This window comes from Anabrus simplex, chromosome X, assembly GCF_040414725.1.
Source record: "Anabrus simplex isolate iqAnaSimp1 chromosome X, ASM4041472v1, whole genome shotgun sequence".
NCBI lineage: Eukaryota > Metazoa > Arthropoda > Insecta > Orthoptera > Tettigoniidae > Anabrus > Anabrus simplex.
In genome coordinates, this window is record NC_090279.1 from 104,548,628 (window position 1) to 104,570,279 (window position 21,652).

At 38.8% G+C, this 21,652-nt stretch overlaps 1 protein-coding gene across 1 annotated transcript in view; it reads right to left on the reverse strand.

Annotated features, from left to right (window-relative positions):
• Lnk (SH2B adapter-like protein Lnk) overlaps window positions 1–21,652 on the reverse strand; it is a 153,541-nt gene that overhangs the window by 71,616 nt on the left and 60,273 nt on the right. Inside the window, exon 5 of the mRNA XM_067158686.2 lies at window positions 19,447–19,640. Coding sequence (XP_067014787.1) covers window positions 19,447–19,640 — 194 coding nt within the window. The remainder of the gene's footprint in view (window positions 1–19,446; window positions 19,641–21,652) is intronic.

A 21,652-nucleotide genomic window follows, 5' to 3' on the forward strand; every position in this document is an offset into this window, starting at 1 on the left:
GTCAGGCGACTTGTCCCTGAATGAAGATGCTGTTGTAACGTGCTATGAAGGAAATTAACTATCAAATAGATGTTCAAGAGGATCTGATTAATGACCACATTGCTGATAAGGGTAATTTAAGTAACATGCCCATTAACCCCATTATTGAATTCTTTATTGAAGGGGAGAAGGTGAAAGTGCTTTTGGATACAGGTAGCCAGAAGTCCTGTATTAATAGTAGATTCTACGAGGAGTTGAAGTGTAAATGAGTTGAGTTTGAGGAGATTCCTGTGTCTAATGTATATGTGATTTCTGCTGTTGGTAATAAGTCACAAAGAATCAGGAGCCAAGTCCTTGTTAAAATGAGTATTGGGGATGCAGTGATTGAACAGACATGCTTGGTGGTTCCAAATTTAATTTACGCAGTTATCTTGGGTTCAAACTTTCTGAGTAGGAGTAAGTGTAAATTAGATTATCTGCATGCTGAAGTAAGTTTGCAGACAGGGGAAGATCTGAAATCTGTTAGGCTGGCCTACTGTGTGACAGAGAACCAATTTGCATATGAGATGTGTCGTATTCAGGTGGTGAAAGAAAAAAACTTGTCTTTGTCGAGAGAGTGAGACTTTGGAGAACATTGTGATGATTCGGAGAGAGAAGATGGCAGTATCCCTGATGGGAAGGGGAACTTTAAGAGTAAAGAGGAGGAGATTAGAGCAGTTGCTGAGGAGGTGGCTCTAGATAAAGATCAGAAGGAAAGATTATTAGAGTTATTAATAGAATGTAAGGAAGTGTTCTCTGAGAAACCTGGAATGACAAATTCATATGTCATTCATTCGATGTTACTGACAGGTCGAGTTTTGATAGCTATCGGTATCTCACGCATATGCTAAGGCTGTAGATGATTTAATTAAGGAAATGTTACTAGATGGGATTATTGAGAAGTCAGTGAGTCAGTATGTGAACCCGTTGATTGTTGTGGGTAAGAAAGACGGCACAGTACGCGTTTGCTTAGATGCTAGGCAAATAAATAAACGCATCACGGCTGGTCATGAGAGACCTGAGACCACAGAGGAACTCATTCAGAGATTCGAGGGTAGACCTTGGTTGACCTCTGTTGACTTGAGTTCAAGTTTTTGGCAGGTCCCTCTCAGAAAAGAAGACAGGCCATTGACAGACTTTTTACATCGTGGGAAGCTGTACCAGTTTTGCCGCATATCATTTGGCACTAAGACGTCGTCTTCTGCCTTGATACGAGCATTAGATATTGCACTCGGTCCAGAAACTAATGAGTTCACGACGACGTACATTGATGACTTAGTAATTGCTTCTAGAACATTTGAGGAACATTTAGAAAACTTGTTTACTGCTTTTAGTAAATTGTTGAGATCTGGCTTCACCTTGAAATTGAGCAAATCTAAATTTTGTACCCACAGTGTCACTTTTCTGGGGCATGAGATCACACCTGAAGGTGTGACACCTGAGGTAACTAGGCCTGACAAGATCTTTTTGGCTAAGACACCTAGGAACGCAAAACAGTTGAGATCATTGCTAGGTGTATGTAACTATTTCAGGCGATTTGTGATTAAGTACTCCTATCTCACAGAACCGTTTAGAGAGCTACTAAAGCAGAATGCTCAATGGAAATGGACAAAGAGGCACAATGAAGCGTTACAGGCTTTGAAGAAAGGGTTTCACGAGGCAGTCATATTGCGGTACCTTAAGCCAACACTGGGCTTTTATGTGATGACCGATGCATCTGATTTAGGCATAGCAGCGGCGTTATGTCAACCTGACGAGGGAGGTAATTTTGGTGTAGTTTATCTGGCCAGTAGAGGGCTTAACCCTGCTGAGAAAAGATACACTGTAAGTGAGAAGGAATTGCTTGCGATAATATATGCACTTAGAAAATTTAGAGTTTATTTGTTAGGCAGGAAGTTTACGATCTACACAAATCATCATGCTCTTGCTTTCATTAGGACCTGTAAATTGATCTTGGGTCGCTTGTCGCGGTGGATACTGGCAATCCAAGAGTACGACTTTGAAGTGGTTCATATAGCAGGGAGCCAGAATGCCTTTGCAGACTATATGAGTAGGCACCCCGCTGACATGCAAGGGGAGGTAAGGAACGAAGAGAAGGAGGGAATACTCATATGTAGCTTCAGGACGGAAGATAGTAAGCAAGAAAAATTAAGACTCATAAAGATGAGAGAAGAACAGCTCAAGGACAAAGAACTGAGAGAGATTAAACTAGAATTGGAAGTGGAAGGAGATGGAAAAGATATACTTAGGGGGATTAAGAAATATAAGTTGATAGGTGACTTGGTGTCAAGAGAGGATTTTAAGGGGCGTTGGAAGGTGGTAGTACCACAGTCCCTCAGGCCAGATATAATTTGGTTTTACAGCATAGAGCTGGGTCACTTTGGAGCAGACAAGGTACTGGATGCCATCCAGGAGAATTTCATCTGGAAGAACATGGGGAGAGACATTAGGAAGACTTTGGCAAAGTGTGATTCCTGTTAAAGAAGTAAACATCCTAATCGTTATCTGGAGGGCCCGAGGCAAGCGGTAGTGACAGATGGACCTGGAGAGTTGGTTTGTGTAGATCTGTATGGTCCTCTTGTCAAAACTAAGTATGCATATCAGTACATATTTGTTGTTATTGACTCATTCACCAAGTATGTCAAATTGTATCCTTTGCGTAAGGCCACTGCGAGGGCCTGTGTGGGGAAAATTCTGAAGAGGTTCATACCGGAGTTCGGTAAACCAAAAAGAATCTTGTCGAATCATGGATCCCAATTTACTTCACGTATATGGAGGGACGGACTGAGTGATATTGGTGTTAGCGTACATTACTCTTCCATACGATATCCTCAGGGAAATATGTCTGAGAGGGTAATGCGTGAGCTAGGCCGCATGTTTCGCACATACATTAGTGAAAACCACAATTCTTGGTTTAACTACTTGGAAGATGTGGAACATTGGTGCAATGTGACGAGACATGACAGCACTGGATTAACACCAATTGAGCTGCAGTTGGGTCGTAAGCCTGAACGGGAATTGGCTAGGATTCTAGGTCTTTCCACAGGCGAAGATGTACCAAAGGACTTGGTGATTGATTTAGCGAGGCAGAATTTAAGGACGGCAGCTGATAGGAGAATGATGCAGCAGGGGAGGCATCATGGAGATAGTTTTGAAGTAGGGGAGGAGGTGTTACTAAAGGTTCCACACATTTCATCTGCAGACAACAAAGAAATTCATAAGTTTTTTTAAATTGTATCAGGGACCTCACACAGTAGGTAAGAACGTTGGCAAGTGTGCTTATCACCTGTTGAATAACAAAGGTGACATGATTGGTACACACAATATTTAAAAATCTTAAGAGGTATGCAAGGTGAAGTATTTAAGGTTCAGATGTTTTGTATGGTAAGAAGAATGTGTGAATTTTCTTTAAATCTTGAGTGAATTTGACTGGCTGTGCAGACTTCTGAACTGAAAAGACTGTGATTTGCTCAGATGTACTGTATATAATCTTCACAAATCAAGGGGAGGTATTGTAACCGTACGTATGTACGATACCCGAATTTTTAGGTTACGAAATTTCGTATATAGTTTGTAATGTTAAAATCATGTAATTTTGTTTATTTAGAATGTAAAAACATAATATTATAAGAAGAATGTGTAGTTAGGGAATATTGCATATGTGCATCATTATATTTTGTATAAATTTCCATTTGGGTAAGAGTCTGTAAATATGGCCTAGCCGTAAGGATTGTGCAACCGGGAAAACAGCGACTATATCGGGAAGGACGGTTGAGGTCAGTTGAATGTGTTGCAATAAAGTGGCTTGGAAACACGGGGTACGGCAGGTAGTATAGGCTGAAGAATGAGAGTGGATCAATGTGGATGTACGTGAGTGGACGTTCGATATCACATCAGACGCACGATAGCCAATACGAGGGCTTTGTTTTAAGTGAGGTTGGGTTGACTGAGTGACACGTGAAGACGTGCCTATGAGAGCGTTGCTACCAGTAAACTTTTCTGGACGCTATAACCACGTGTAGCAAGCCTATATAAGCATGTACGCGTGTGCGGCAAGTCGTTTCTAATGCTGATTCTGACTCTGATTCTAATTCTGATTCTGTGTGTCTCATTCGGACCGGTGCGCGGGAGCTACATATTTTGCGCAGTTTCCAATGCGATCTTCTATTGTTCAGCTTGAACAACTCTACATTTCTTCATCAAGTAATTCATCGTCGGCCGAGCATGCTGTTTCGGTGGGAGAAACGTGAGGCGTGACACTAACCGGTGCAGCAATCGGTAAGGATCCAAGACGTCGATGAAGAAGTGTGTAGATAAGATTAGGGATGCTCCTCGTAAAGAAGGTTGCATCCGTACGTAGAGAAAGTCGTCGTACTTTTCTTTACCAGATTAGGCTTTTCTTCTGCAACAGTAGAGTGCAGTGCGACTCTTACCTGAAGGTATGATAAATGTAAATAGTGAAAATAATTTTATGGTGGTTTGAATATGTTTGTAATTTGCAAACACGAGTTGGTCTCGTAAAGTGATGTTTCTTTCTTCATGTTGGTGGTTTGTAGACGTATGTAATTAGACCTTGTAAGCGGCAAACACGAGTTGGTCTCGTAAAGTGATGTTTCTTTCTTCATGTTGGTGGTTCGTAGACATTTGTAATTTGCCTTGTAAACGGCAAACACGAGTTGGTCTCGTAAAGTGATGTTTCTTTCTTCATGTTGGTGGTTTGTAGACGTATGTAATTAGACCTTGTAAGCGGCAAACACGAGTTGGTCTCGTAAAGTGATGTTCCTTTCTTCATCTTGGTGGTTTGTGGATGTTTGTAATTAGACCTTGTAAGCGGCAAACACGAGTTGGTCTCGTCAAATTATTTATTTTTGTATGTGGTTTTTAGTGGTCTGTATATTTGCCCTTTGTAAACAGCGAACAGGTATTGGTCTCATCAAGTGATGATTATTGAGGTAATTTATATATATTTTACTAGCAAGGTACCCGTGCTTCGCTACGGTATTATACTGAAATTTATAATTGAATGCTTATTGTTTTAGATATATAATCCACCGAAATTCGCGATCTGACACGTTTTCAGCGAGAATCCACCAAAATTCCCGATCTGACTCGTTTTCTATTAGATTACGGCACGTTTCCTCCCATTTTTCAATCTTCCTTTCCAGCAATCGATTTTGTACTTCCCGGGCTAGGCTCAGGAATTCCTCCCGGTCAGTTGGGTCCGTAAATCTTTGCCATCTTTTCCTATAATATTTTTAATATGGATAAAATCCTTCAGGAGATCCGGCGTGGTGTCATATTGGGTGCCTTGGCGGCACTGAACCCGCGGCCGGACTGCATTCTTAGTCATTACCCGTCCAGGAGCCGTTTCCAGCGCGGTCCGCATATTTGACGACGGTCCGGAACATTATTATTATTATTATTATTAATGTTATTCTTCTTATTATTATTATTACTATTATGTGTTGCTGGGATGAATGATGACAGGGAAAACCGGAGTATCCGGAGAAAAATCTGTCCCGCCTCCGTTTTGTCCAGCACGAATGTCACATGGAGTGACCGGGATTTGAACCACGGAACCCAGCTGTGAGAGGCCGGTGCGCTGCCGCCTGAGCAACGGAGGATCCTTATAAGTACATTAAGAACAGTAAAATCAATTGGTCTCACCTCCTTTTACACCCCACCGCCGTTAGTTTTTACTGCCAACCCCTCCCCCCCCAAAAAAAATTTAAAAAAGGCGTGTTTCTTTATGTTTAAGGGAGATTCCAAACACCAATGTTCACGTCTATTACCTTCAATTTTGAGATATAAGTATCCCCATAAATATAATTTACTTTTGTCACTTCATTTCAAACTACTCCCCCCCCCCCCCTAAGTGAATTTTCCCGCAAAAAATACTTGTTTCTTTAATAGTGAAGGATCTTCTAAATACAAATTATCAAGACTCTAACTTCTTCACTTTTAGATTTGTGTGTCCTCATGAAAGGAATTCAACTCCTTTACACTCCCGCCCCCCAAGATTCCCTCCCCCCCAAAACGCGTTTTTCTTTGTTTTTGAAGGAGATTCAAATACGAATTTTCACGTCTGTAACAACTTTAGTTTTTATTAGATGTATATATTCTCATACAATTAAAGTCAATTAATTTTTCAATTCTTTCACACCCCTCCCCCCGCTTCATTGGATTTTCCGAGAATACGTGTTTCTTTACTTTTAAAGCAGATTGCAAATATCAAATTTCACGTCTGTAACATCTTCATTTTTAAGATATCAGTAGCATAATTAAAAGAATTCAACACCATTTTCAGTCACTTTCACCCCCCCCCCCCTCCATCCAAGTGGTATTTCCGAAAATTAAAAATACACGTTTCTTTATGTTTAATAGAGATAAAAATGCCATTTTTCACTTCTGTAACATGTTAAGTTTTTTTGATATACTGTAAAAATTCTCATTTTAAAATTTCACCCCTTTTGGGTTCCCCTTAAGTGGAGTTTCCAAAAACAAATCTCCTATGTTTCTTTACATTTACAGGAGATTCCAAACACCCACTTTTTACGTCTGTAACATTTTACGTTTCCAAGATAATCTTTCAAAAAATTCACCCCAATTTGTCACTTCTGTTTAACCGCCATTAATAGGATTTTCCAAAAACTAAAAAAATACGTGTTTCTTTATTTTTAAAGGAGATCCCATATACAAATTTTCAGTTCTGTAATATCTTCCGTTTCTGAGATATATGTATCCTCATTAAAGGCATTCAACCCATTTTTTACCCTTTTACACCCCTCCTATTGGGATTTACAGGAAACAAAAAAATACGTGTTCCTTTATTTTTAGAGGAGATTCTAACTACCAATTTTTACATCTGTAAATTTTAAAGTTTTAAGATGTAGACACATTCATTTTAAAAAATTCACCCCCCTTTTCACCCCTCAATATTTGGATTTTCCAAAAACGAAAAATACGTGTTTCTTTACATTTAAAGTAGAACCCAAATACCAATTTTCAGGTCTGTAATATCTTCAGGTTCTGAAATATAATTAGCCTCATTAAAGGCATTCAACCCATTATTCACCCTTTTACACCCTTCCTATTGGGATTTTCCGAAAACAAAAGAATACGTGTTTCTTTATTTTTAAAGGAGATTCTAAATACCAATTTTTACATCTATAAATTGTAACAGTTTTGAGATAAAGATACACTCATTTTTAAAAATCACCCCCTTTTCACCCCCCATTAATTGGATTTTCCAAAAACAAAAAAATACGTGTTTCTTTATTTTTAAAGGAGATCCCAAACACCAATTTTCAGGTCTGTAATATCTTCAGTTTCTGAAATATATGTAGCCTCATCAAAGGCATTCAACCCCTTTTTCACCCCTTTTCACCCCCCTATTGCGATTTTCCGAAAACAAAAATATACGTGTTTCTTTATGTTTAATGAAGATTCTAAATACCAATTTTTACATCTGCAAACTTTAAAAGTTTGGAGATATAGATTCACTCATTTTAAAAATTCACCCCCTCTTCACCCTCCCATTAATTGGATTTTCCAAAAACAAAAAATACGTGTTCTTTATTTTTAAAAGAGATCAAAAGTACCAATTTTCAGGTCTGTAATATCTTCAGTTTCTGAGATATAAGTACTGGTATACTGATTAAGGGCATTCAACCCATTTCCCGCATTTTCACCCCTTTTCACCCCTCCTATTGGGATTTTCTGAAAACAAAAAAATACGTGTTTCTTTATTTTTAAAGAAGATTCTAAATACCAATTTTTAAATCTGTAAACTTTTAAACTTTCGAGATATAGACACACTCATTTTAAAATTTCACCCCTCTTTTCACCCCCTTAGCGAAGGAATATCCAAAAATCCTCTCTTAGCGAGCACCTACATCTTAATATGAATATATCCCCAAAATTTCATTTCGTTACGTCCAGTAGTTTTGGCTCTGCGATGATGAATCAGTCAGTCAGTCAGGACAAGTTATTTTATATATATATATATATAGATTTTTTTTTTATTTTTTTATTTTTTTTTTTGCTAGTTGTTTTACGTCGCACCGACACAGATAGGTCTTACGGCGACGATGGGACAGGAAAGGGCTAGGAGTGGGAAGGAAGCGGCCGTGGCCTTAATTAAGGTACAGCCCCAGCATTTGCCTGGTGTGAAAATGGGAAACCACGGAAAACCATTTTCAGGGCTGCCGACAGTGGGGTTCGAACCTACTATCTCCCGAATACTGGATACTGGCCGCACTTAAGCGACTGCAGCTATCGAGCTCGGTTTTTATTTATTTTGGGAGTAAAGTCATGGAAGGAAACTTGCAGTGAATCTTTTATCAGTAGAGTATGGATGAACCTGGCTTGCTACCCAAATCTAATTTCAGTGGTACACAGGTAAGGTTATAAAGTAAGTCTGGAGCTTCGTCAGCCTGATGACCGTCGCCTTGGGAGAGGGAGTTACTCATTGCTCTACATAGTTATATATTCCTGTAATTGGTTTACAGGTGGTGCCCAGTCTTGGTATTTACACTTATTTTAGACACCGTTTATTCATTTCATATTTTTAAAAGCTTGCAATCGTTACAGTACCTTACGTGACATTATTTTTAGTGATAAATTACAACCTGCAAAAAATGTCTCGAACAGTGGGATTCATTAAGTGCTAATGAAAATCTTGTGAAAAACTGTCTGAATATGAATTTAGTAGCATGAAAAGGGAGCAATTTTTCAAGTGTGTGTGATCGTTGAAGTTGTTTTACGTCGCACCAACACATAGCGACAATGGGATAGAAAAGAGCTACAAGCAGGAAAAAAGTCACCGTGGCTCCAATGAAGCTACAGCCTTGTGTACAGGGCTGCCAAAAGCACCATCTCCTGAATGCAAGTTGACAGCTACGTGACCCAAACCATGGCTTGCTTCTTTAATGTTTAATGATGTCTGTGTGAAATGGTGTGAGCTCTCCAAAGTAGAGATGGAGTTACATATTGCATTCCAACATTGTAAGCTGGTATGTTCCAGTGGAGACCCCTAATACAAACATAATAGCTTGCTTTAAGGGCGCAAGGCAGTACTGATATTCCTATCCTGTTATTTGCTGGCCGGTTACAGTTATTGCAAGTGCTTACAGTAGCGAACTTCCTCGAAACTCTTATGCTTGGTCTTCCCACTTTGCATCTCGTGTTTCATGCCGTAGTGTGCACAGAAAGCTAAAGACCCGATACGACTGATGTGGAAAAAAATTCAATTACAGGGAAACATTTTCTAAGAAACACGTTGTAAGAAGGTACAAAATAATAATAATAATCATTTTAAAAATTCAACTGGTTAATGTAGTTCTCATTAACGTACTCAAGTATCTGCCCCTCCTGCAACCTGCAAGGCAGTGCAGCTACAGCTGTTATCATCATTTAAAAAGTGATATAGAGAAAAAGACGCTGGACAGTTGTTTACCGCATATTTCCAACCTCCTTCCTATGACAGAAGACGAAGGTTTTGGAGACTTTTATCCTAGATATCCAGAGCGAGTTTGCGTCGGGAGATGGTGGGTTCTTACCCTACTGTCAGCAGCCCTAAGATCGTTTTCGGTGGTTTCCCATGTACACACTGGGGCACGGTCCCTTCTGTCCTATCCCACCCCATCGTCTTTGTGTCAGGGCAATGTAAACCGAAACTAAAAAAATTCTCAACTTAGTTACGTAGGTACACTCGCACTCATATTTAAGTGTTTGGTACCAAGAAAGAATCACGCAATTTTATTTGCTGCTTTTAGTTTCTTTGTTTTGGAGTTATTATAACGGAAACTGTAAACTGGTCAGCGCAAGTTAAGAATATCTGCAAAAAGGTTTATTGTGGCCTGCACCCCTTAAAACTGTTCAGAAATGTATTCCCTCGATCACTAAAAATTCAACTTGTTCAGTCATTATTATTTCTCATTTTTGACTACTGTGATGTAATTTTTATGGATATAACAAATGAATTAAGCTTGAAACTACAACGCACTCAAGATGCTTGTCTTAGATATGCTATGGATTTACGGTATGACGCTCGAGTTTCTCCCTACTATAAATAATTATCTTGGTTACGACTAGACGACAGGCATAAACTACATTCAAATACTCTTGTGTACCAGGTACTTTCGGAAGACATCGCTAGTTATCTCTCCAGCAATTTTCGTCACCTTGGTTCTTTACATCTCCATGATACTCGCTCAGTGTCCCTCCTAGAAATACCTGTCCACCGAACAACCACATACCATCGATCATTTACTATCACCGCTTCGGGATGTCTTCCCAAAGACATCAAGCATGCTGCATCAAAAAGTACATTTAAAACCTCTTACCAGTAGTTCCTCGTTAAGTGCTTCCAGCAAGGTACCTGTATGAGTGGAACGAGTGATTGTGTGTGAAAATGATATGAGATTACACTAGACAACATGATTTTGCGGTAAAATAGAAAATGTGTAATTCTTATGGAAATCGCTGCCCTGATTCCGAAAATGATGCTATTTTTTCCCTATCACGTCTAGTTTTGACGCAATTCGGTGTTTTAGTATCTGCATGAATTCGTAAGATGTAATGTTGACAGATGTTCTGGGGCAACATTTTTAGAATACAACTATGTGATTTGATTTGTTATTGTTTGCATTTTATTATAGATTTATTGCTGTCTAAATTTTCATTTTGTAGTTGGCGGATTCCTGGTAAATTCATAACAAACTCCCCCAGATACGCAATAGACCGCGAGGTATGTAGGATGATCTGATAAGGGACTTAGAGCTAACCAAAGAAGAAAGTGAATTACTTGGTTCAAGATTGCGCGAAAAGAATATGTTGGCACACGGTGTTACAATTTCCTGGTACCGAAATCGTGACAAAGAATTCCGAAAGTATTATACTCAAGAAGATGAACTTGTACTTTGTACGGATGTTTCAAATCATCTACGTCAACTGGGAGAGATAGAGTATGATCCTAGTAACTGGCGTTTGTTTTTACTCTTCCAAAAGAAGTTTAAAGGCTGTTTTGCTTCATAATATAAATGTTATGGCATCCGTACCACTTGCACACTCCACAAAAATGTCTGAAACATACGGGACCTTAAAGTTGGTGCTTGAAAAAATTAAATATCACGAGCACGGGTGGCAAATTTGCGGTGATTTGAAGATCACTGGATTGTTGCTGGGACAACAAAAAGGCTACACAAAATTTCCCTGTTTACTATGCGAATGGGATAGCAGGGCACGGGATAAACATTGGGGTACAGTGAATTGGACAGAAAGGAAACAACTACAACCAGGATCCAAAAATGTCTTGAATGTAAGTCTTATTGGCCGTGAAAAAATTCTACTTCCACCATTGCACATCAAATTAGGATTGATGAAACAATATGTCAAGGCATTAGATAAAAGTAGCCTATGCTTCGAATATTTATCCACTAAATTTTCCTCATTATCAGATACAAAAATCAAACAAGGCATATTTGATGGACCACAGATTCGTAAACTGATGAAGGATAACAATTTCACCGACACGATGACCAAAATTGAGAAGGAAGCATGGAACGCATTCAAAGATGTAGTGACTAAATTCCTCAGCAACATTAAGGACCCTCAATACAAAGAAATTGTAAGGAAAATGTTGGTAAAGTTTAAGGAACTTGGTTGTAATATGAGTCTTAAGCTTAATTTCTTAGCTTCGCATCTGGAATATTTCCCTCGAAATTTAAGAGCTGTCAGTGAAGAACAAGGTGAAAGGTTTCACCAGGATCTGAAAGATGCAGAATGACGCTGTCACCGGTCGGTGGGACGGAGAATTGGAACTACAGTGTGTTTAGAAATATAAATTTTAAAGTTTTTTGTGTGGCTTATCTGAAGGATTTCATTTTTGTTTGTAATATTTTGAGAAATGAAGAAATAAGAACTCTGGACTCTGCTGGAATATTTTTTTTATGTAACTGAAATATGTTTGTAAATTTTTTTAAATATGGAAACATCACGATAATATGGAACTGTAAATGAACATTGCAAGATACAAGAATTGTTTTCGAAGTGATTTTTTTTTGTATGTAAATTTTATGTAATTTATAATTTAAATTAATGTCAGCAAGGGTGTAACTTGTCCAAAGGTTGATTTGATGTTTTTAATGTGATTTAAAAATGTAAAAGGTTATTTAAATTGAGTCACCCTGTACCATACGTGTGGTTTCCAATGATGAAATTTTGGTGTTGTAATCGTAATGTTCCAGAACTTGTGCAATTGCTAACGATGTTAAAATGACCATTTATGGTCACGAGATTTCCTATTGGCAAAAAGGTCCAGGAATCTAGGGTAAGTTTGATCTTATTGGTTAATTGTAATCGGGCCATTTCCGGCCTTGTGGCCGGCTTCGAAAAATGATGCGTGAGCTCGGCGTCAATTTCCATCCGACCGCCCAAGCGAGCGTTCGCGCTCGAGGGCTACTACCCTCGGGAGCTCCATCTTTCCACAGTAAGTGTTATTTCAGTGTTTTTGCAATGTTTTCTGGTTTCGTTTCATTTAGTTTAATTGCTTTTGTGTTTCATTATTTCTTTGCTTAATGTCATTTTAAAAGTTTAATTTAATGCGAGTTTACCCTAGGTTCCAATTGCCGTAGTTTCAATTCTTTCATCCATTATATACTTTCGCTTTAAACTATACCTTTAATGTAGCATCCCCTTCATTGTTAAATCAAATTTTATGTTAAGTTACTTAAGTATGTCTTGTTTCCGTGTCGTGGAACTGTATTTTGTAAAACTTTCTTGTCATTTTTAATATAGTTGAGCTAGAGGGTGTTTCTTGTAAGTCTTTTCTCCCCCATAACGTCATACGTCCCCATGGACCTCATAGATAGGGCTTCCCAGCACGTTCCACTATCCTGTCTTAGTTGTCATTTTTAGACCTGCAAGTGTTCCCTGTATTTGGGTTATATGAATTCTCCGCCACTGCGTCATTTTCCTATCTCATTATCATTATTATTTCTATATTATTATTATTATTATTTATGTGTAACTGTAGTTGTCCCGAAACTAGCGGTTACAGACGCTATCAGGGACGCTGGGATGTGAATATGATGGCCGATTACTGTTAGTCGATTGCACGGGACGACCCTTCTAGAGATCATTCAAGAACTTCAAAAACCCGGAAATTCCTCGGAAAACCGCAAAGTCGGAGGTGTGAATATAACCTGCACATAATGTAAGTAACAAAACTATGTATTTTAACCATGTACTTTTTATTCAAGGTACGGTTATATTAATTTAAAAGCAACTGTACAGCCGAAACTAAATAGGCACTTTATGCTTCAGTTTCATGAATTTCAATATACATTAAAAATATAATACAAACCATCTACTTGCTTACAAAGCAGCCTTTATGTGTATTTAATGCATTAAAAATATGATTACGTTTTGCAAGCTGAAATTTACATTAATATGTCAAATTTAATCAATACTAAGTATCAACAATTTTACGTAAGAAAAAATATCATTTTGTACACTTGCCACTAAACCAGACGTGATACACCAAAACTAATTTTTTTCTCGAATTCTGCGTTAAGAAATTCATTAAAATCAAATATTTTCATTTTTACCGCACAAAAAAAGGTTTCTTTTGCAGGCTAGTGTTATTGCACAATAAAATAAAATATTGGGTTATTATGATAATTTAAATTAAATTAAAAACATCCATATTGTATTTACGAAGTAGAAGTAGCCTAAAAATAGCTAGTAGTAAGTACAGTATTTAACTTAGATCTAGTATTGTAAGGATACAATTAATTAAATTTCATTTAATATTTTTATTAAGCTTACTAGTATTTTTACATTCATATTTCTTTCGTTGTATATTGAAATTTTTTTTTCAAACCTGTATTACGTATTTAAATCTAAGAATTTCATTTTTGTCCGTATTGAACTGAGAATGGAAGATAGGAAACTTAAAAGGGTCCACCTTTTCAATACAAATAAATGTTATAGTTTATTTACAACATATATTTACACTTGGAACTAGTTTCGACGCTGTTTGGCGTCATCTTCAGCCAAAATGTGGGAAATAGGCTAGCATGTAGACATTTATATTACACAAGGTGTTACATCAGTGTGAATAAATGAGGGAACATGAAGACGCAAAGTACGATGTCAGTTTCAAAGTGGTCATGAAGGGTGAGTCAAAATTGTATAAACATGAGATAACATAATCACTTAAACAATAAACATATAAACATATAAACTGTAACAAAACCATGCGGAAGTACGAGATGATTGGTATTGGAGATTCAAATTATTTCAGACACTCTTCCATTGAATGTTGCCTGCCGCGAGTGTAGTACAAAACATCGGTTATATTTCAGTAAACACAATCTTCTCAAAAATGCACATAACATTATAAAATATTTGGGTTGAGATGAAATTTGGCAGTTAGGGGTTGAAATCACTTATTCAATAAGCGTCAATTCAAAAAACAGCTGTGAAGGGTTAGACGAGAATTGCACAAGCGTGAGTTTGGACTCGATAAATGCAAAAAACACATGAAACACTCTCGAAAATGTAGGTTCGTGATAGATTTGGCACAAAAGGTCTGCGTTTAATCATTCATTGAATGGCACCGGTGCGAGTGTAGTTCAAATGTGAGGTAGGATTTAACAGCCTCTTAGAATTGCACGTGACATCTGAACTCATGGTGCGAGATGAACTTGGCAGTGAAGGTTCGAATTGTAGATATTCAGTAATGTCAATTCAAAACAGTCCATGAAGGGTGAATGCAAAAGCTATATCATACGAGTTAGGACTCATTAAATAATATTTTCAAATACAAATAACATATTCAACTTTCTGTAGTACAAGGTGAAATTGGCTGTTAAAGAATTAAAAATTTTTTGCAGGATTTCTTCGTCAGGTCGGCGCTTGAATATGAAGTTGAATATGTTATTTGTATTTGAAAATATTATTTAATGAGTCCTAACTCGTATGATACAGCTTTTGCATTCACCCTTCATGGACTGTTTTGAATTGACATTACTGAATATCTACAATTCGAACCTTCACTGCCAAGTTCATCTCGCACCATGAGTTCAGATGTCACGTGCAATTCTAAGAGGCTGTTAAATCCTACCTCACATTTGAACTACACTCGCACCGGTGCCATTCAATGAATGATTAAACGCAGACCTTTTGTGCCAAATCCATCACGAACCTACATTTTCGAGAGTGTTTCATGTGTTTTTTGCATTTATTGAGTCCAAACTCACGCTTGTGCAATTCTCGTCTAACCCTTCACAGCTGTTTTTTGAATTGACGCTTATTGAATAAGTGATTTCAACCCCTAACTGCCAAATTTTTTATTTTATAATGTTATGTGCATTTTTGAGAAGATTGTGTTTACTGAAATATAACCGATGTTTTGTACTACACTCGCGGCAGGCAACATTCAATGGAAGAGTGTCTGAAATAATTTGAATCTCCAATACCAATCATCTCGTACTTCCGCATGGTTTTGTTACAGTTTATATGTTTATATGTTTATTGTTTAAGTGATTATGTTATCTCATGTTTATACAATTTTGACTCACCCTTCATGACCACTTTGAAACTGACATCGTACTTTGCGTCTTCATGTTCCCTCATTTATTCACACTGATGCAACACCTTGTGTAATATAAATGTCTACATGCTAGCCTATTTCCCACATTTTGGCTGAAGATGACGCCAAACAGCGTCGAAACTAGTTCCAAGTGTAAATATATGTTGTATTATGTAGGCAGTTCCTTTTCCTTTCTTTCTTCTTTGCATGTATATACAGTAAAACCTCGTAAATTCAAAGTCGTTGGGACTCAAAAATCGGACTTCGAATTACGTGATTTCGAATTAACCGCCAATTCGCAATTCAGAAGTACCAACCCTTGCCGCGTTACAAAATATTCTAAGGCATGCAGTTAACCTTGATTCACAGTTTATACCTTTCAAATGCATTGAAAAAAAAAAAAAAAAAAAATCCAAAATGTATCCAAGAAGGTGCATTTACAGTATTCAAATAATGCACTCAGATATCTCACTGGTAAACATAACCTCACGCAACGAAAGAAAGAAAATAAAGCACGATTCAAAGACCAGGAGAAATCTATGCTGGCTCCCATGTGCAAGTGCTTTATTAATTGGATTATATACTGTACGCATTTTAGATGCCTTGTATTTACACAAAAAGTACCCGATGTCCTTAAAATCAAACTTTCCTACGACTATCCTTGTACGATTTCCCACCATGGCACTTCTCTCGTACTTCAGAAATGTAAACACTTGCCGCGTCATGAAGTATTCTAAGACCCATTAATACATGCAATCACCTCGATTCACGGTTTAAACTTTTCAAATGCCATGGAAAAAACTAGTTCCGAAATGTATCCAACAAGGTGCATTTGGATAAATCACTGACAAACATAACCTCACACAACGAAAGAAGAAAAAAATCTCACAATTCAAAGACGAGGATAAATGATGCCGGTTCCCCTGTGCAAATGAATTATTTTTTGGATTTCTTTACTGTTTGCATTTTTATTATAGATGCTTTGTACTGGCATGGAAAGTGCCCGACGCTCTTAAAACATTGTGGCTTATCAAAGTTTCCTATGACGAGGGGATAAAGTATCTCGTGTCCATGTGCATTGCAACGCACTACTATGACTCCCATCCCTCACCCGTGTACGATTTCTCGGCTGGCAATTTCTCCTTTAAAACCATAAGACCGTTTGGGCTCGCATTAAAATAAAGCAATGCAGTTTCACCGGCAATGACAATATTGTTCGGTGCCTACGAATTTATTATATTTGCCACATTTTTCGTCAACTGTCAGCATCGCCAGTGTTCGCGGATTCTGTTTTCCCGCACACTGCCTGTTGCGTGATATCACGGCATTCCTTAAAAGGTTGAACACAAAAGAATTCCGATTTCATTCAACTTAGAAATCATGAAGCGCACTGTAGACCCACCAAAGTGAGTGTACGTGCGGAAAGCTATCCCTCCACGTTCCGGAACGCATGTTCTATTATGACGCGGAGCGGATAAATTTTGAGTTGAAATTACTCTGTAACATACTATTGTTTTAAAATGTAAAGGCAGTTTCGAATTAAAAGTCTGAATTTCGGTAACGGGGCCGACATTGTACTTCGAATTACGAATTATCCGTATTTCGAATTAAACAATTGAAATAACATGCAAAACTGTATCTCATGTTTCTGGGAACGAGAGCTTCTTCGAATTAGGCGGGATTTTAATTAACCAATTTCGAATTATCGAGGTTCTACTGTATTTATATTTTTGTCTTAAAAATTAGTGTTATTTGTAGTTCTTGGTATTTTAAGTTAATCAATGTCACTGTATGAAATAATAATAATATGGAAAATTCTAAATTCCCATGGAGGGAATTAGATATTTTTCACCAATAGAGCATGTCAAAAACATATCAGATGTAAGGCTTTTCAGGCGTTTGCTCTATTAACCACCATTTCGTCTTAGGTCTGACACTAGACTCGTCAGATTGGGATGTGTCAGATCCTACCCACTGACGCTGAGTGTATGCAGGTGAGCTTATCAGAAGCCTATTTATGAGGCACAGTCTGATAACTGCATACGGGAGATAAATCTCCACAATGGAAGGTGCTAGGCGGGCAATAATTCCATTGTGGAGATTTATCTTCCGTATGCAGTTATCAGACTGTGCCTCATAAATAGGCTTCTGATAAGCTCAGCTGCATACACCCAGCGTCAGTGGGTAGGGTCTGACACATCCCACTCTGACGAGTCTAGTGTCAGACCTAAGACGAAATGCTGGTTAATAGAGCAAACGCCTGAAAAGCCTTACATAATAATGGTATGTGTGTGGTTAAGTGTAAGAAAGGGCCAAGAGCCCTAACTTCACCACAGAAAATAAAGGCTTTATCTACCTGTCTATCTATGCCAATATAATTAAGCTGCTACTGGAACTCCACCATTGCTGGTCCCAAGTCCGGGGCCCCATCTCGCAAGTGACTCACAATCCTGGTTGTATTTTTGTGGTCTTCGGGCCACACTAGAAATAACTTTCATCAGTGATGGAAGTGCGTCATAGTCCTTAATGACAACTTCGGCGAAGATGGAGACCATCGGTACGGTGTAGTTGACAGATGGGGCACTATCTTTCTCGGAGTTAATGCAAAGAGGAACGTAGCATTTGTTCTCCAGAGGGAGTGGCTACAAAAGGTCTCTGTTCTCCAAGTCAGGAGCGGCCTAATTACCTGCTGGCAGCAGCTCTAAAATGCTTGGCGGCAGGCTCTGTGACAAGCTGGCCGTAAAAACATACCGTCACATCTTTATGGAAATGTTGTCTCATCTCCAGTGCCAAACAGAAGAGTGGAACAACCGACTAGCGTAATATGGCCTGCACCTCAACAAAAAGAAGACAGAGTACATGACATTATATCCTCGAGAAGTTCAAACCATCCACGTTGATGGTGAAGATCTACCACGAGTAGAGAAATTTAAATATCTTGGCTCCACACACTCTGACGATGGCAGACTTACTGATGATGTCAACACAAGGATACACGCAGCCTGGCTGAAGCGGCGAATGACAACGGGTGTCACCTGCGACCGTCGGATGAAGTACCATCTGAAATCTAAGATCTACCGGACTGTTATCCGTCCCGTCACTCTCTACGGCACCGAGTGTTGGCCTGCTACGAAGGAGGTAGAACATCGACTAAGCGCCATGGAGACAAAGATGCTTAGATGGACAGCTAGCATCACTAGACTGGATCATATTCCAAACGACAATATTAGGAAACGCTTTTGCGTCGCACCGATCCGGAAGAAAATGCAGGAAAACTGTCTGCGCTGGTTTGGACATGTGTTGCATGCAGAAGACAATACACTGGCAAAGTCAGCGTATACATTGGAAGTCGCTGGAAAGAGGCCCAAGGGACGACCAACAGCGATGGATCGATACAGTGCACTATGACCTGAAAGCTGTAAGACTACATCCTGACATGGCCTGTGACCGAATTAAATGGAGACAACAAATCCACACAGCGGACCCTACCACCAGGCACGACAAATGCTAAAGAAGAAGAAGAATTAAGTTGCTACTGGATTCATGCTGTGGTTGTTTTTCATGTTATTCAACTCTACAATTTATTCCAGGCTACTGCACAAAACACAGGAACTTGTAATGGCACTGCTGTCATCGATTCATTGATATCTGAAAAACAAATTTGCACTGTTATCGTAACACAACAATATTTTTCGTTGATGAATTATATGCGAGTTTTAATTGTTTTAATTTTCCTTGTCCTAAAAAGCCAGAGGGGGTCTAATGCACGAGTAAATACGGTATTAAATAGTTAAGACAATAAAATAATATCTACAAAGTTTGACATGTACCTTTGCTCTGCCCTGGAAGTTGAACGTGAGCACAAACTCGCCCTTGCGCGTCTCGCTCTGGCGGACCAAAAACACGCCATGACCTGTCGCTCCCTCATGCAACACCAACTGCGCCGCGTCGCATCTCGGCAGCGTGCCGTGGAACCAGGGGTATTCACGGAGGGAGGTCGACAAGTCGAGCTCCGGCTCTGCAACTGAAAGAAGAATTTCTCACCTCAAGTCCGTGTGATCCGTCTTATTACTAGGGAGCGTTTTCACTTGGGAATTAAAATCAGCAAAAATGGATCTTCAGTCCTAGCCACTCGCTGGTAGGTGATAGGGAAGAACAACAGAGTTATCAATAACACCTACTGTACAAGAAGAAAGGTAGTGGTGCGGCGCTCAGAGAAGGAGGGTACCACCAAAGGAAGGGTGAGGGTGTTGTAGAAAAGGTTAAAACTGGTGTTCGTTCTACACCATACACATTTTAAACAATAAAAATTTGAATTCTGGTGTTTACAGACTTAAATGTCCCCAGTACGATGCTGGTTACATTGGTCAGGCAAGGAGGATTTTTTTAAACACTTATAAAGAACATAATAGATTTTCTGCCATTTTCTACAGACCATGATTTAGATAGCACACAAATAGCTAATAAAGGCACCTATCCACATATATTTGGAACAAAGAAATAGTCCTAGTTTCAATGTGAACAAAATTTCTAAAAATTAACATCTCTTTTGATGAAATAAGAAAGTTAATTCAGAATCAAAAACTAATAAAGCAACTATAGTATGCAATAGGCAACCACTCATTTCCCCTCAATAACAATAGATCCTAGCTGCTGCCTGACAGTGAAGTTTGAACGCCAACACCACGTGACAATGATGGTGCTTGTTGTTTAAAGGGGCCTCTCATCCAGGTCATTGCTCCTAATGGTATGAAATGTAATGACAATTTGAAACTTCAAAAACATCCACTGACCAGAATTCTAAACGTGATGACGAACGAATGGGTGAATACGAATTTAAAACAATCAGTGGATTCGACCCGCAATGCCCCAGCTTCCAAGAAACTATCATAAACAATAGTATTACTGACCAAGGAACTGCTTCTAAAGCACAATTCCTGAATCGATGATGCTTGTAGTCTAAAGAGGTCCCAATTCCAGGTCAACGGCCCCTCATAATGGTAGTCATCGCTAGTAGAGTGTCTGTCATGTTGCGGTACTAATCAAACGTAGCATAGACTCACACATTATGGTACTACTCACACGTATCGTACGTCGCACAGGTAACGCAGACCGATGGTGTTTCTCACAAGGTGGGTACTAATCACAGGCAACGCAGACCCACGGTGTCGCTCACAGGCAACATGGTTCGCCCCTTTTAGTCGCCTCTTACGACAGGCAGGGGATACCGTGGGTGTATTCTTCGTCTACGTCCCCCCACCCACAGGAGGGACGTGACAACAAGGCCAATGGGACGTTAAATGAGTATTACCACTTACCCAACTTATTTTTCTACCTTCTTGATTTGTTTCTCTCTTCTTCTTCTTTTATGACTGCATACGATCACTTCAGTCAGCCCATCGTTCAGGTCTCTTTGAAGGGATTGCTCATGCTTCGCGGTCCTCCCAGTACTTCTTCAGATGCTTCGATCTTCGTGCATTTTCCTCGGTTGAAAACATGCGTGTTGTTAGTTTGTTTCGTGTAAGGGTAAAGCGGAGGTTTGTATTCTTGAGTTTGTACTCAATTTTATCTTATTTGTGGTGTCTTCTGTTGTAAGGCCTATTTCCTTCACATCCTCTCTTACTTCTCTGATCCATTTACATACTGTTGTGGTATTTTTTGAGACAAGATTGCGTTGTACTAGTTATTTCAGAAGTTCTATCTGTTCTTGTTTGGATTGAGATTTTTCATTTAGGTTGTGTTAAACTGAGTTACTATTTTGATTTTATTACCATTTATGGTAACTTCTTGTAGTTGTGTTGGTTTTTGGGGCATAATTTCTGTTTTTTCAAATGATATTTCGAGGCCAATTTTATTTGCCAATGTTTTGAAGTTCTGATATCTGGGTAGTTGCTTCTTTTATGTCCACTGCTGGTAATGCTAAGTCGTCGGCAAAACCCAGGCAATTTGTTGTGATTTTTCGGCCAATCTTTATTTCTGGGGGACATTTCCTAAACCATTCCCCCATTACCATTTCTAGAACACAATTAAATAATA